Source organism: Ursus maritimus (assembly GCF_017311325.1).
Source record: "Ursus maritimus isolate PB19 chromosome X unlocalized genomic scaffold, ASM1731132v1 scaffold_X1, whole genome shotgun sequence".
In the NCBI taxonomy this organism is placed as follows: domain Eukaryota; kingdom Metazoa; phylum Chordata; class Mammalia; order Carnivora; family Ursidae; genus Ursus; species Ursus maritimus.
The window spans coordinates 53,135,686-53,153,851 of NW_024423319.1; the positions used below are offsets into that span (position 1 = coordinate 53,135,686).

General features: G+C 37.4%; 1 protein-coding gene across 1 annotated transcript in view; it reads right to left on the reverse strand.

Moving 5' to 3' along the window:
* PCDH11X (protocadherin 11 X-linked) overlaps positions 1–18,166 on the reverse strand; it is a 652,803-nt gene that overhangs the window by 332,904 nt on the left and 301,733 nt on the right. Inside the window, 1 exon segment of the mRNA XM_008700634.2 lies at positions 261–290. Within this exon segment, the coding sequence (XP_008698856.1) occupies positions 261–290 (30 nt within the window).

Sequence of the window (18,166 nt, forward strand, 5' to 3'; positions counted from 1 at the left end):
AAAATAAAATAAAATAAAATAAAATAAAATAAAATAAAAATAAAATAATTTGAAAATTGCATCCAAGACTGTGCAAGTGATACAAAATGTGGAGACAGCTCAGCTTGAAACTCTCTTAAGGCAGAATCACAATATATGTTATCTTAAGTACTTACAGTTTTAAGGCCCTTTAAGAGTAAATACCATGGCTTCAAAAATTTAAGAAAAAAATTAGTACGATATATTTTGAAATCAATTTTCTTTGACATTTACAATCTTACCTTTCCTGCTTTTTTCCCCTCAGATTTCCACTGATTTAAGATAAAATGGAGGCAAAGGAAGCAAAGAAAAACAAAACAAAAGCAAAAACAAAAATCAGCTCTAATTTGTTATTGCAAATACATTTTTTAATGTCAATATTGAGTCCAATAGTAAACAATTTTGTTCCACTGAAACTATTTTTAACTGCTGTATTCTTCAGTGGTTTTGCAAAGGGATATAACAACATTGTAAATCTCCCTTACCAATATGAAAAGCCACATAAAAAATCTAGGATCAGCATAAAAAATTTCAGTTGTATGCTTAGCCCACATAGGCTTTGGCCAAGAAAAGGCATTCTTCCAATTTGATGTTCATATTTATATTACTTATTTTTCATCCATTTTTAATGAATAAGCTTTTGTCTCAAGCATGAATGCATTTCTTAAAGAAAGTAGAGCTAGTTTGGTTGGAATTCATGAATTAATAAACATAAGAAATATCTAAACGACGTTGTGTACTATCTCTGAATGTTAATTTTGGAGCACCTTAATTCGATTCTATTCAACTGAGTCATATTCTTTTCTTTCTCATTATACCTACTGTGTTTTGGTATTTTGTTCACTTTTACCTAAAACTTCTCTTTTTTTATTATTCCTATTCAACCTCAAGAGACAGGTTAAATCAATTTTCAGGACTCCAAAAACATTTAGGACATTAGTCCTTTAGATTCATTCTTTGTAGAGGATGAATATACCATATCATAAATGGGTCAAATGCCTACATTTCTAGCTAATTTTGCTCCCCAAAGTCCTTTCTCCTAAAATTTTATCTCAGTTTCCTGTCTTCTTAACAGTTACGCAAAAGTTTCTTTGAAAGCCTTCTTGAATACAAAGACTCACACAAAAATTGGGGTAAAGGTAGGTTTGATTTTGAAATAAGGGTGACAACAAGACAGATACAATTAACATAAAAGATAATCTATATCTTTAATCCAATAACTTATTCTCAGACCAAGAAAGTATATTTTTGTCATTTTAATATAACTTGATTTTCCAAAAATTTTAATATAACTTGAGTTTCCAAAATGGGCATTGAGGCAAGTGTCCACGCATAGGCAAAATAGTATTTTTGGAAACTCAAGTTATATTAAAATCAGTGTGCTTTTTTTTTCCCCTTCCATTTTGGGTATTTATGTTTACCCTAAGATATTCATACTATTGTGTTGATCAAATTCAGCCTTCAAAGGCTCATTGCCTTAGAATAATGACTTCAGTAATCTCTTTCAAGAAAATGTCCTTGGACTTAAATGCCTTTAAATAATTGGTATTTACATCTCTCTTCATTATGAATGGTAATTCTTAATGATATTCATTATGAATGATAATTCAACTTTCCAACAGAAATAATCTCATGGACAAAAACAAAAAGCAAAACAAAACAGCAACAACAACAAACTTTATCCATATCTAAGTATATAACATTAAAATACTATTCTCTATTTTGCAACATCACAATAGATCTTTTTGTGTTTGCTCCATTAAAATTTACTTGCAATAACACAACAGATTTTAGTTAGATGTTTATCATTCATCAATCACTGAACAATCCAAAAGCATTAAAATCCTTAGGGAGCCAAATGAAGATATGAAAATGTTAATTACATCTATCTTTGTAAATTAGTGAATTGTTGAAATGTTAATGACTTAATCAATGTTTAAAACTAGTCATCATTTTGAGGAGAGCTCCTCCTCACCACTGCAATGAAAAAAGACAACTTCAGAATGTGATTATTTCCTTATCAGGAAATGTTTCTGAAAACAGTTTCTAGAAAACAGACCCTTTACCTCTTTGGTTAGGTTTATTCCTAGGAGTAAATTTTATATTTTAATTAAAAGCATTGCCTGCGCTGTGCTATTTTGCCTTCATTTCAGAATTTCTATTAAGAAAAGCTTAAAATAGATCAACTGGGGAATATTAAAAAGGATAGTCTTTGCATTAATCCACACTCATGTGGGATACAAGGCAGAAGAAAAATTATTAAATTTCCTTACTACCTAGAACTCACTGACAAGTCCTTGAAATGGGCAGAGTGACATTCCTCTAGGAACTCAACTGCCTAGATGTTAATACTATGTTAAGGGCAAAAGGCCATCCCAGCCTGAACCCCCTCCCCAATCCTGTAAGTCTATTTTAAAATATAACAATTCCTTTGGACACTTCTTACATCTGTACCCCCAATGATACATGTTGGTAATCATCCCCCAAACATATGGCCCATCGATACACATTTGAAGGATCTCATGATTAAGGTTATATTAGACGGTAATAAATGACTTTTTCCCAACAATAGCTAGTCCCCTCAAGGTCCTGGAAACCTTGCTTCCAAAATTCCTTAGAGATTTACACTATCCTTAACCCCCTCCCCACTTGAAAGTGTATAATGGGCCACTTCTCATGACCTCGGTATAGCTCTTTCTGCCCACCGGTCCTGTCCCCATGCTTTAATAAAATCACCTTTTTGCACCAAAGACATTTCAAGAATTCTTTGCTGGCTGTTGGCTCTGGACTTCACCCCACCAAACTTCACCTACATTCAAAACTACAACTCTCTCACTCCTGAGAGCTTTTTCTGTATCCTTGCTTGATAAAACTCTATGGCTTGCTCTCCTTTGTCTGGGAGATTCATTCTTTGACTCAAGAGACAAGAACCTCACCCTCCCACTTCAATTTCAGGGGAAAAAAGTGCACTAAAATATAAAATGGGTTGTTTTATTTTATAACTTCTTAAACCAAAATACACTGAAAGATTATTGACCACAAATCAATGCATTTTGTGTAATATGTAAGTTTCTGGAAGACTGGGGTGATTATAAGTAAATGCGTTACAATGGAAAGACATCTGATTTTGAATAGGCTCAAGATAAAGGTTCCAGTCCCAGATTACTCATTCAATTTTAAAACATTCAGCAAAAGCTTATTTGGTACTATGTGATGTAGGAAAAATGTTGGGGCTCGGAGGACAATGGCCAAGAAAGAATTCTTAAGATGTCTTTGTTAAAGTAGACTTACAGGACCCTGGGGGAGGGGGGGGTTCAGGCTGGGATGGCCTTTGCCCTTAACATAGTATTAACACTAGGCAGTTGAATCCCTAGAGGAATGTCACTCTGCCTGTTTCAAGGACTTGTCAATGGGCTGTAAGAGTCCTATAAATCAGACACTTTCTTAGGTATTTAACATACATTTTCTGAATAAATCCTTGAAATATTTCATCATTCTAAATACAATTATTCTAATCTTATATGTACGGAAATTGAGTTACAAAGATTTATACTATGTGCCAAAATTGCATAGACTGTAAATCAGGAAGTAAATAGTATTTTAAATGGGGATTGTATATCTTAGATATGTACAAAAAGTAAATATATTATTATGAGATAATGAGTATGTGCTCTGATATCTAGCAATAAATAAATTAGGTACAGGTGGGGCTAGGTAGGGAGAGATAGACAGGGGCCTACGTGATCATGCTCACAGAAATCCCAAAAATGTGGAGGTGTAGGGAAACCAGAGATAAGGGAATGAACCAAAGGGGACCATCCTGCCCTAGGCATGCGGGGTATGTGGCTTGTGTCTTTTTTATGATAATCACCTGTGACCAACAAAGAATAACCAGAAAAGGAAGTAAGCCATTGAAGGTGTTATCACTAGTCCTTGCTCCATGGTGATATCAATAGAAATGTTAAAAGGATTTAAGTTCCCTGGTTAGCTTTCTATAAAAGACCAACCTTAAACACCCTCAGTGGCAACCCTGTCAGGACCCTTCTCACTCCTGAAAGCTTTTTCTGTATCCTTGCTTAGTAAACTTCTGTCACTGTACTCACTCTCCTTTGTCCAGGAGATAACATTCTTCAACTCCATGAGACAAAACTTAGCTCTCCTGCATAAAATAGATAAATATTATATATCCCCTATAGTACTCATTTCCTAATGATTATTTATGCTAGAGAAAAAGCATCCAGATAGTATTTCTACAAAGTAGTCATTTGCATCAATTTTACTATTAGGCAATTGTGTTTTTATTTACCAACTAGATCTCTCTAATTTTCTCTCAAAAATTTTCAAGTACATGTATAATAACTATTAGAATATTCATTGTTTTTACATATGCAAGTAACATGGCTAGCTCCAGAATCTGGAGCCTTTAATACTAGTTTATTTTTAATAATGTAGGAGAACTATTACATTTAAATATTGAGCAATTTTCCTATTCAACCACTTTAGTTCTCTGTCCAGTATCCATCTGGTTAATTCAGATGTATTGCATGTAAAGAAAGCATTTTATGTGTGGAGAAAAGACCAAGGATTCATAATCTAGTTCCCCTTCAGAGTAAGCAGTACCCAGTATGACAATGCTGGGAAAATACAGCCTAGAGTAAATCTTTGTTTCCACACCATTTCTAACTTAATACATTCATTCATTCACCAAGCTAGTTACTAAGGATAAACTGATTGCCAAGATAGAAATAGTTATCTTGGCACCTGGGTGGCTCAGTTGGTTAAGCATCTGTCTTTGGCTCAGGTCATGGTCCCAGGGTCCTGGTGATGAGGTTGGGGAATATACGTGAGGTTCAGTGGGGTGGAGTCTGGAGCCGACAACCAAGAAAGAATTCTTGAGGTGTCTTTGGTGCAAAATGGTGGTTTATTAAAGCATGGGGATAGGACCTGCAGGCAGAAAGAGCTGCTGCACTGGGGTTGTGAGGAATGGCCCATTATACACCCTCAAGTTGGGAGGGGGTTAGGGATAGCATAAGTCTCTAAGGAATTTTGGAAGCAAGGTTTCCAGGACCTTGAGGGGGCTAGCTGTTGTTGGGAAAAGGTCATTTATTACTGTCTAATAAAACCTGAGTTATGAGACTCTTCAGATGTATATCGGTGGGCCATATGCTTGGGGGATGATTGCCAACACGTATCTTGTGGGGGGGGCGGTGGTTAGAGATAAAGGAAGTTTCCAAAGGAATTTTTATATGTTAAAGTAGACTTACAGGATCTTGGTGGAGGGGAGGGGGTCAGGCTAGGACTGCCTTTTGCCCTTAGCAAAGTATTAACATCGAGGCAGCTGAATTTCTAGAGGAATGTCACTGTGCCTGTTTCAAGGACTTGTCAATGGGCTGTAGGTAGTAAGGACTGTTTCTTTGTCCTTTAGCACAGCCAGGAGTGCCTGAGGAATGTCACATAGATCCCATGGGGGGGAGGGGTTTGCAAGGTGTCAGCTTCTGCTTTGTCCTCAGCTTGCCTTCCGTTCCCTCATCATTTCCCCCCTGAAAAATTTTGACCCTGAAATCTTTAAGGTTGTTGAAGGTGGAAGGTCTCATCTTCTGTAACTTCTTCCTCCCGGATAGGGACGTAGAGATGTCCCTACCTATGGGTCAGTATTGTTCAGTTGGGAATGTATTGTGGAGTTATGAAAGGGGAGGCAGCTGAATCCAACACGGACAACATCTCCTTGAGTAGAAGGAAGAAGGAGTTAGCTGGAAGTTGTGGCGGTAAAGGAGTCTTGGCACTAGGCAGGGAGACATCAGATAGGACAAAAAAATGTTAATGTTATAAGAAGAAAGAGATATCTGAATAAAAAACCTATGATAGTTGACCTTTGATAATTTTCCTCCAGTCCAGGAGTTTAAAACAATCCCTAAAGGAAAGAGATCCTTTAAAGTGCCAATTTAAGTATTTATGTCAGTTAGAAACCCAGAAGTATATTGTGGTAATCTGGACTGTATACACAGCATTGTTTTTATGCTACCACATATTTCACCTTGTATAGCAGTTAAAAACATCTAACATCACTCTATTCTGTAGAGTATCACTTAGGGCTTTGACCATGTATTCAAGAGTTTCCATGTGCCAAACAACATTCTCCAGTCTCAAAGAGGTAACAAAGATAGATACTAGGTGGTCATACCAGTGAGACACAGAATATGTCCACCATGGTTTTAAATTTGGAAGGTTGGCTGGGCTGGTAATGGTTTAATAATGCATCCATGCATCCAGGCAAAACCAAGAGTACAGTGGCTTATCCAGCGAGGAGGAAGCTATAGACACAGGTTAAGTTGCAGAGCCATTGGGTCCCAGCCAGGAGCCAGTCATATAATACTGGGCCTCCTTGGAACTACAGTCAGGATTTCAAGGGCTACTTGGTTTTGGAGTGTCATACATGCAATGATTTCAGGCCCATATTTGATTGGGGAGTTATGGCTTGATGATAATTCCCCCTTTTTTTTCCAAATTGCATCATGAGCATGGAGGACCAGGGAAATATATTTGAAGTCAGTATAAATATTTTTAAGGCTTTTGCCAATTGCAAAGCACAGGTGGGCGCTATTAATTCTGTTTTGGGGGCAGACATGTTTGCTGACAGGGCTTTGACCTCAACAGTCTTGTGTTAGACTTGACTATAGCATACCCAGTTTTTCTTACCCCTCTTTTCCATGAAACTATTACCATTGATGAACCAATTGCCTCCGTATTTTCAATAGGGACATCTTAAATCTGGTTGACTAGAATAGACAAGATCAATAACCTCTGAACAGTTATATTCTATAGAAGTACAATGGTCAGGTCCAGGCTTAAGGGTAGCTCAGTTTAAAGTTTGACAGGTTTTAAGCATTATTTTAGGCATTCCTATAAGCATAGTCTGGTATTTAATAAGTCGGCTTCCCATCACCCATTGGTGGCTTTTGTTCTTGGAACTGATGTGAAGTCATTACAGTAAGGGACTGCCCCATAGTGAGCTTTGAGGCTCCTTTTACCAGGAGGGCTGTTGTATGCTTGGCTAAAGCCTCTCCTTATAATTGTACATCCATAGAGGTGGCTTCTAGGATTATATGTAACTATGCAGGATGAAAGCATTAAGAAGCCTTCTTTGTTTGAGGTCTAGCCTTAATATCTTAACAAGGAATCACTGGCAAGTGGGGGTGGGGGGGGGAAGACTTGCCAAGAGATAAAGGCATCCCCAAGTCATCATCCAACCCAGTCACAAGGAAAGTGGGGTCATCCATTATCTCCACAAGCCCATAGTTAACCCTGTGGAGTGGGGTATGCTCTGGCTTTTAGGGAATGATTTCATCATCCCAGCCACATTGGTCAAGGTGATAGCCGAGTTATACAATCATTGGGGAATCAATCCCATTTCCCAGTTGTTCAAATAATTAATTATATGCCCATGGGGCCCTGTTATTAGCCCCATAGAATAAAAAGCATGAAGATTACCTATACATGAGTTATTGTATAGGAATAGAAAAAAAGCTACTTCTCTTAAGTTTACCTCAAGTTGTCTAGCTTAAGCAAACATTTAAGGACAATCAGATCTAGAATTTAACATCCACAGATGTGGTTATTGAAACATAATTTTTCTCTCTAAAATAACCCTCATTTCCAGAGATAGCCAAATCAGGACTAATTTGTTTGCAAAACAAGTCCAGTTTTAACAAACTTGGCCTAATTATTTACATAAATTCAGCAAGAATAGTGATTGATTGTATAGATCTTTTAGAATCTGCTTTGCTGGAACTTTTATAAGGAATCTCCAGGTTGAACTTTTAGTAGCCTCTCCAGGCCAGAAGCCAAGCCAAGTACTTGTCATCAGTCATGCCTGTAATACCTGTAGATTTGGGCACATTCCTCTCCACGAGGTCCCCAAAGTAGCCTGAGGTTCCTTCACCTGCCAGGAAGTGACATTCTTTACTCACCTGGGGAGGCTGCTGGGAACTCTGTAGGCAAAGTATCAGGCCATTTCCAGGGGGCTTTATGGCTCCAGGTTTCATAAAGTCAACCATAGTTCCTTAAAGCTATTTGGTCATATCTGAGTCTATGCATGTCTCTCAAATATGACATTCCAGTCAAAGCCTTGGTAAAATAACCAGTGTTTCCAATGGTGTCCTGTTACAAGAAGAACAATACTTATTGAACTTATGCAAATGATTATGATTGCCATGGAAGAAAGAATACTTACTGAGACCTTTTCAATTTCAGAGGGTTCAGGTAGAGCGAAAAGTTAAATGCTTTAATTTGCTTTATTATCATTTTTGTAACACATAACACTTCAATAGCCAGAATAGAGTGATGATGACCTTATATTAAAACATTAAAACTTTAGGAATTGTATATTATCTCTAGAATAGTTACAGCATTTACCCAAATGTAACCTAAGGCTTATCATTTGTTTAACAGTTCTTCCAGAGTAACTCAGCATACCAAAGAAAAAGGCCTAATGAGTTAAAGAGACTTCATTTACAATTTAAATCATGGTAAAATTTGTTAAAACCTTAAAATTATAGCACAAACCTGAATAGGATTACAGATCACTACAAAACTCTATTTTTATTTAACCAAGGTGACAATACAAGATTTGAAGGCAAATATGTAGGGTTCTATAGTTGTCAGCAAAACTTAGCTTAATACGGAGAAGTTTTAACTAAGTAATTAAAGACCTGTTAATGACAAAACATAGAAACTTTGTTTTCTGGGCAAAGAGAAAACTGTTTACATTTTCTTATCCAGAGCAGATGAACAATTCAAGAAAACTTTGTCTTTCTAAACAGAGAGAAAGCAGACATAGATCTTATACCATTGTATCTTAAAAATCCATTCATTTCACTCTTAGTCGGTTCTGAGCACACCTAAAATTCCTTCTACAACTTTCTTTTGCATTAAGATTTTATTCCACGCCATCTTTCCAAACAACCATCTTATTTAGGACAAAATTACCTTCTTTTACCTTCAGCAAAAATGCATTCCCATTCCTTATCCTTCTTTTTTGTTTTTTTTTTAAAGATTTTATTTATTTATTTTACAGCCAGAGAGAGAGAACACAAGCAGGGGGAGTGGGAGAGGAGGAAGAAGCAGGCTTCTAGCGGAGGAGCCTGATGTGGGGCTCGATCCCAGAACGCTGGGATCATGCCCTGAGCTGAAGGCAGACACTTAACGACTGCGCCACCCAGGCGCCCCGCATTCCTTATCCTTCTTAAGTATCTCCTACTTTTCTACATACAGAGTTGCTTCCCTTATTTCCATCAGCCTTCATTACATTTAGTAGAGTTTCACATTTTTTTTAGAAATCTTAGTCTCCAGTGAAAACTAAGTAGTAATCAACTGTGAACTGTTACACCAGAATTCTTTAGATGGCAAATTTATGAATCAGTTAAGCACAAAACATGTTAATCAACAGATTTAAATATCCTTAGTTTTTTGCAATAAGTAGTCAAAAGCACAAACCTACATCCAGTAATCAATGCTTCAGCACAGTATCCTATTTGGAAAAAGACCTAGATATCCAACGAATTCATTCCCATTTACCATCCAAGCAATAAAGATTCAGGTTACCAAAGACTTTGAAAACTATTTTAACAATTACCCATGAAAACTTTAAGACAGACAATAAACCATCATTTTAGTCATATTTTTACTAACAACTCACAACAGAGGTAACACAAGTTTGTTTGACCTTCCGTAAACCTAGACAGAATAAAAGTTTTACATTTAGTGCTGATAAACTTTAAAGACAGGTCTATCTTAATTAAACCAACAAACTTGACTTAGTTTAAATACTGAATTATGTTCCACCCGGGACCACCCCATTTTCAGTTTTTACCTGGGACACTGGTGGGGAAATCTGGAGTGGATAACGTTAGGTCCAGGGGGTGCTTTTCTTTGCTCCTTGATGGTGAGGGGAGGAGGAGCAGCCATGGTGCCAGAGGCACCGAGGATGGCACAGAAGCCAGTTGTGCAGGCCGCACCCCAGGTGGTACAGAAAGAAGGGGGAGACATTAGGGGCAGAGTGCTGCCAGAAGGCAGCAAAAGCGTTCCTATTTTTCGAGCTCACCAGCTGCAACAGGAGCAGAGGCCATGTTTTCCCACCAACAAGGGGGAATAGGGAGTCCATGTCGGGCCAGAGAAGACAGGGAATTTCCCCGAAACAAAGGGAGTTTGAATAGCTGCTTGGGAATATTCCTTAAAGTCCCCGTCCTGAGGTAGACTAACCACAGATGGCTCCAGTTATAGCCATTAACCCAGGAAATGAGTGAGGGAGACGCCCCCACATCTGTTAGAAGGAACAGTTAGAGAGAAGAGAGTCAAGAGTCCCCTTTGTGTGGGATGGCCTGTGTTTCTTCCAGCAGCCTGGGTTTACTAGGAGGAGGCCTATTTAAATAATTATCATCCAATATGTGAGGAGAGTTTACTAGCTGACCCATTCGGGCAAACACATTCTGCAAGAGGCCCTTATGTCGGGGTCCTGGTATAGAGCAATGAAGGCCTAGGTATGAGCAATGAAGGTACCCTAGGTCCATATGCCCTGTTCCTTCTGATAGATCCCACTGAGGCCATGCAGTGTTACAGGATATCAGTGCTTTTCTAAATTTTGGAATCCGAATTGTTTCCAATGGGTTAGAATGCACCCCAAGGGAAGTCCTTGGGAACTGACGAAGCAGCTTACTGAGGCCATGCTCAGAAAAGTAAAGAAGGTCCATTACCAAATCCCCCCCAACTCCCAGGTGGCATCCCACGCAGGATATGTCAGAGGTTCCCGTGTGTCAAAAGCGACTGGAGGCATCCCTCAACAAAAATCGCTATTGATCACAATCCTGCCTTCCCGTGAAGGCATTCCTGCTGAAAAAGGCCCGTAGGAAGGATGCCGGCGTCCCTCCCCTACCCCATCGCATCCTAGGCTGCCAATGGGTGCCCGGCGAATGGACTGAAAATACCATGCCTTGAAGGTCGTGCCATGAAGGTCACGCCTTATTTTGTCTTGCTTTGAAAGTATTTTACCTTGCCTTGAAGAACCAGCTGTTCTTAACCCATGGAGAAAACTAGAAAAGTTTAACAAGGGGAAATTACCAAATTTTGTAGCTTAAGTAATTAGTAGAGGACATTGATGGAAACAGTAAAGACAGAAGTCTATCATGTTCTAAGTGACATTCCAACACAGGTGGTCCTTACAGCCAACTTCCCTAGGAAACAGTCCCCGGTTGGGTTTTAGTTCAATCAGGTACTGGTTTCAGCCGGCTCCGACTTGAGGTCCCGCGGCCAGAAGCGGCTAGACCAGGGATGTGGAGGGGATCGCATTAGATCCATCAGGAGGAAACCTCACACGGGAGTCTTAAGATTGGCAGCCGTGCTAGTCACTTAGGTGGCTGTCCCATGCCCAAGATAGATGACTTTGTATAAGGACAGCAGTAAAGAGGGGGCATCAAGTTTTGGGTCTTATTACCATCCTGGCCAAGGTACTAACTTCCAGCCAAAAGGCAGGCTTTTTCCTCCCCATAGAGTAGCCATGGGCTAGAGGATTACAGCCAAACCTAGTGACATGAAAGTGTTCCAATAAGGTCGTACTTCTTGAAGAGTCCCCAGAAAGGAGAGGAAAGGAAGAGAAGAGAAAGTACTCACCAATTTTGCACCAAAGCCCAAAGCCCCACGTTCAGATACCATATGATGAGGTTGGGGAATATACATGAGGTTCAGTGGGGTGGAGTCCGGAGCCGACGACCAAGAAAGAATTCTTGAGGTGTCTTTGGTGCAAAATGGTGGTTTATTAAAGCACGGAGATAGGACCTGCAGGCAGAAAGAGCTGCTGCACTGGGGTTGTGAGGAATGGCCCATTATACACCCTCAAGTTGGGAGGGGGTTAGGGATAGCATAAGTCTCTAAGGAATTTTGGAAGCAAGGTTTCCAGGACCTTGAGGGGGCTAGCTGTTGTTGGGAAAAGGTCATTTATTACTGTCTAATAAAACCTGAGTTATGAGACTCTTCAGATGTATATCGGTGGGCCATATGCTTGGGGGATGATTGCCAACACGTATCTTGTGTGGGGGGGGCAGTGGTTAGAGATAAAGGAAGTTTCCAAAGGAATTTTTATATGTTAAAGTAGACTTACAGGATCTTGGTGGAGGGGAGGGGGTCAGGCTAGGACTGCCTTTTGCCCTTAGCAAAGTATTAACATCGAGGCAGCTGAATTCCTAGAGGAATGTCACTGTGCCTGTTTCAAGGACTTGTCAATAGGCTGTAGGTAGTAAGTACTGTTTCTTTGTCCTTTAGCACAGCCAGGAGTGCCTGAGGAATGTCACATAGATCCCATGGGGGGGAGGGTTGCAGAGTGTCAGCTTCTGCTTTGTCCTCAGCTTGCCTTCTGTTCCCTTATCACTGGGATAGTAACCTGCATCAAGCTCCTTGCTGAGCAGGGAGCCTACTTGTCATTCTGCCTGTTTCTCCCTTTGCTTGTGCTCTCTCTGTCCAATAAATAAATAAAATCTTAAAAAAAAGAAATAGTTATCTTTGCCCTGAGAGATTATAGTCTTCATAAAAGACAAGAATATAGATAAAATTACAATACTTTTGATATCAAAATAGTTTGGCAGCTTTATTTTTCATTAATAGAATTAATGTGGGAAACAAAGGCAAAAAGAGTGTAAATAAAATTAAACGTCCTTATAAGCTGCAGCCCATTGACAAATACTTGAAATAGGCAGAGTATAAAGTTTCCTCCAGGAAACTCTCAACTATTTTATTGTTAGTGCTTTGCTGGAGTGAAAACAACCTTAGCTTGACAATAGCAAGGCCTCCAGTGTCCTGTGAGTCTTTAATATAAGAAAATCCTTCTGGACACCTCTCTTAATCAGTCATTCCTCATGATCCCAGTGAAGCAGATCTTTCTGTCCACAGGTCCTGTCCCCATGTTTTAATAAAACCACCTTTTTGCACCAACGCCATCTCAAGAATTTCCTGGCCATCAGCTCTGGACCCAAACAATACACTGCTCCAAAACTCCATCAGAAGAGTCCTTAGGGGCACCTGGGTTGCTTAGTTGGTTAACCCTCTGCCTTTAGCTCAGTTCATGATCCCAGGGCTCTCTTTCTCTCTCAAATAAATAAAATCTTTTTAAAAAAGAAGTATCCTTGTATAATTTTATCTCCCAGAGAATAATTTCTAATCATTTAGCTATAGGTGTGGCAGATATATAGTGATTGTTAATAAAAGGCACAATTTAATATTTACCACAGTTCAATTGTAATATCTACAATGCTGCTAGGTTTCTATAACACAGAAATAAAAGCTTTCTTCCTGAGTGATCCATGAAGTCTTGAATTATGAAAGACTTACATTAAAACTGTGTAATATAGGGTCTGAGCTTCATTTTAAAAGATATTTCATTCCCCAGAGGCTCATTCACCTCCAGAGTCTTCCCAGTATTTACCTCTTAAAATAGCTAAAATATTTTAAGCATGTACATTTTTTACTACTTTGTGAATCTATCATGTAGATTTTTTTTTCAATTTACCACATTGACATTATTTTCAGCTTCCAATTCAACATAAAATGGCAGATGGTTCCATTTATCTCTGGCTGAGTTTATTCTCAGCAGAGGTCTGTATTCAGGACATTTTTATTTTTATTATTGGATATTTATTAGTAGTATTTTTAGAAGAATGAGGGAGTTGTAATTCTTTGGGAGCTTTATAGAATTTTATCATTCAACAAATACTCATTGAACATGTACTACGTGACAACCATAATACTTAAAATTATGGGCTCTGAACGTAGACTGCCTGACTCAAAACTCAGCTCCACCACTTATTGTTTAACCTTGGGCAAGTTGCTTAACTATTTTACCTATTCAGTCTGTCTATTTGTAAAATATTGATTATAAAAATAGAAGCTATATAATAAGGTGTCTGTGAGGGCTAATTGATTTCATACAGTAAAGCACTTAATACACTGTCTATATACTAAGCTGTCAACATATACTATTATTGTTATTAGTATCATCATTATTTTAACCACACACTGTGTGAAACCTTGAAAACACTATGATAACCAAGGAAGAATCTTACTTTCTACTGACAAAATCAGCTACTACAAAATAGAGAGGATGAATTAATTGCTGGTATATAACAAGAGAGCCTTGAGGGGTAGTAAAAGATTGTGAGAGGAAAAACTTTGGCTTTGGGTCCCACGTGAATCACTACCTCATGAAAATGAATTATAAGCACTGTGTAATTCTGATCTAGTTTGCCTGAATCATATAAAGTCCTAAGTTTTAAAAAAATAAATTCAAAAATTTAATCAGCTAATGAGTATGATCCAAAAGTAAAAAGCTAATTTTATTAAGGGCTTTACACATTTATAAATCTCCAGAGCCACATGACTTAATGCATGGCCCTTAATGTTAAATCAGTAATGAAACAGGTTTCTATCTTGGGCTCGTGGGATCAGAATCTTGGCCTAAATGATGAGCTCTTAATCATATTAATCAAATTGTGGCTCATCTTAAAATGATTAGATCTATTGTTAGAGAACGTGTCAGCAATAAGGATGCAGTGATTAATAGAAAATTTGGTATAATTCCTTTAGATCTATGCCTGAAGTCTCAATTGAGGCACAGACCCATATTAATAAGTGATTAAAAAATTGTAATAGCCACCTTTTATTCACATTCATCACTTAGTTAGGAATTAATAATTGAAAGCTAAGAACAGAAAGCAAAACATTTTATAACTGGTACTGTACAGATAAATAGAAAACTAAAAAAGGGCTACAGGAACAAAGCTTGATAAAATAACTGAATAAAAATAAATCATTAGAAATTATCAAACAAAATCTAGTTTAAATTCAGATGAAGGTCAAATTTACCCTTGGGGGCAGCAAGACTTTTTTTTTCTCACTGTTACAGTAACTTTAGTAATTTCCTTTTACTCCAAGAAAGGGCAAAAAATGGACTTCAGTCAGCCCTCTTTGATAATCTACAAAAGTTTTATCTTAATGGCATGGTATTCCTAAGTGAGTTATCATTCTGAATTTTTTGTTCACCACAAAGATATGTTTCCAAGTGGTAACATATCAACTTTGAAATATCAGAGCTGTCCCACTGTTTCTCTAATAAGGTCATGGCTAAAATAAGCAGAATCTAATGTAGGTACATTTCATTGGAATGAATGAATATATCAAAACAAGAGTCAAGAGAAGAAGGAAAATTATAGTAGAATGATTAGAATTCTAGACAATTCTACCAAGCACTTAAATAAGAGTTGATTCCAATTATATGTCAAGAGAAAGAAGAAGTATGCTTCCCAATTTATTTATAAAGTTATTATTACCCAGATACTAACACTAGGCAAAGACAGTATAAAAAAGGAAACTGGTAACCAGGATCTCCTATGACTGTAAAAGCAAAGATCACAAACAAAATATTAGCAAATCAAATTCAACAATGTATAGAAATAATTATAAACCATGATCAAAAACATTCCAAGTATGCAGGACTTATTCAATATTGGAGAAACAATGTAATTCACCATATAAACAGACTAAAGAGAAAGATCATATGATCCTGTCAACTGATTCAGAAAATGCATTTGAAAGAAAAATCAAGCATCTAAAAAAAAAAATGCCTAACATATTTAACTGGGAAAGACTGAATGTTATTCTCCAAAAATAGGTTATAAGATAAAGGTGACCAATCTCAGCATTCTCACTCAATAGTACTGGAAGTTCTAGCCCTGTAATAAGGCAAGAAAATAAAATAAAAGTATACTAATTAGAAAAAAAGCAATAAAACTACCTTTATTTGTAGAGCACATGATTGTCTACTTAGAAATTCCCAAGAAGTATACCAAAAGAAAAAAGCAAACTCCCAGAACAAGTAAGTGAATTTAGCAATATCACCAGTAATAAGATGATACACAAAATCAGTTGCATTTCTATATACCCAGATGAGCATGAGTAAACAAATATTGAAAATAAAATATCATAGTTTCTCTAAAGATAAGGAAATAATTATATATACAGCAGCCAAAAGACATCTGTATGCTTAAACATACAAACGACCTATGAAATAAACATAGAAGACCTAAGTGGAGAAGCATACTGTGCTCATCGATTAGCAAACTCAGACATAATAAATCTGTGAACTCCCCCTAAACTGATCTAAAGGTTTAATGAATCTCCCAGAAAGCCTTTTGGAGACATAGATAAAATGGAATAAAATCAGAAGAATCATTCTACCTGATATTAAGGCCTACCACATAGCTGCAGTAATCAAGACAGTGATGCATTGACAAAGGATTAGAAACAGAGATCACTGGAACAGAGTAGATAGCCTACAATAGACTCACATGAATAAGGTACAAAAGTAAGTCAGTGAAGGTATCCTTTTTGATAAACGTTTCTGAAGCAATTGGATATCTGTTGTTAAAATAATAAATATTGGGGTGCCTGGGTTTCTCAGTTGGTTAACCACCAGCCTTTGGCTCAGGTCATGATCCCAGGGTCATGGGATCAAGCCCTGCTTCAGGCTCCCTGCTCAGTGGGTAGTCTGCTTCTCCCTCTCCCTCTGCCCTTCTCCCTGCTCATGCTCTCTCTCTGCCAAATAAATAAATAAAATCTTAAAAAGAAGATGAAATAATAAATATTGACCTAAACTTCACATCCTATTCAAAAACTAATTCAAAATAGATCATGAATTTAAATGCCAGATATAAAATTATTTAAAAATATAGAAAACATATAAAAGAAAAAATTTGGGATTTAAGTCTAGGTAAAGTGCTCTTAGACTTCACACCAAAAGCATAATCCCCAATGGCTAACTTGAGTAATTAGATTTCATCAAAATTAAAAATATTTGCTTTAAATGACCATGTGAAGGGATAAAAATACAAATACAGTTTGGGAAAATATATTTACAATTCATGTATCTGAAAAAGGAATCTATCTACAATATCCATAGAATTCTTTAAACACAACAGTAAAAATAGTGCAAACATTTCTTTTAGGACATGAACAAAAGATATGAACAACCATTTCACTGAAGAAGATACACAGATGGCAAATGAAAAGATGTTTCAACATTATGTGGTCAGTACATTTGGGCTGCAATAAATAAATACCACTAACTAAGGCTTATAAACAACAAAAGTTTATTTCTCACAGTTCTGGAGGCTGGGGAATCCAAAATCAAGGCCCTGGCTGATTCAATAGGTGATGAGAGACTACTCCCTGGTCCACAGAAGGTGCCTTCTTGCTGTGTCATCACATGATGAAAAGGGAAAGTGAGCTTTCTTGCGACTCTTTTTTAAGGATACTGATTCCATTTATGAGGGCTCTACCCTTGTGACTTTTCACTTCCCACAGGTCTCGCCTCCTAATATCATCACCTTGAGGGGTAGAAATTCAGTATATGGATTTTGGGGAGACACAAATATTCAGACCATAGCAATTAACCATCCAGGAAATAAAGATTTAAACCACAATGAGATATCACCATGCATCTGTCAGAATGGCTACAATAAAAATAAATAAATAAATAAATAAATAAATAAATAAATAAGCACAACACCAAATATAGGAGAAATTTCAGGGAAACCAAATCACTCATTCATTGTTAATAAGAATAAAAATAATATAGACACTGTGGAAAACAGTTTGGCAGTTTCTTATAAAACTAAACATGTGACCTAACAATTACACTTTTGGACATTTATTTCAGAGAAGTTAAAGCTCTTCCACGCCAGAACTTGAACACTAATATTCATAGCATGTTTATTTGTAATAGCCCCAAATTGTAAATAACTCAGGTGCACCTTTAACAAGTGAATGGTTTAGAAAAAATGTGGTATATCCATACCATGGGACACTATTTGGCAATAACAAGGAACAATCAGTTGATACATGTGACAACTTGGGTGAACCTGCAGTGAATTATGCTGAGTGAAAAAGCCAATTCCAAAAGGTTACAAACTAAGACTTGATTTATATATATTCTTAAAAACACAAAATTGTAAAAGTTAGGACAGATTAGTGGTTGCCAGACAATAAGCATGGGGAGAAGTGGTGTCATGGAGATGAGTATGCTTATGAAAAGGCAATAGGAGGGAAGGTTTTG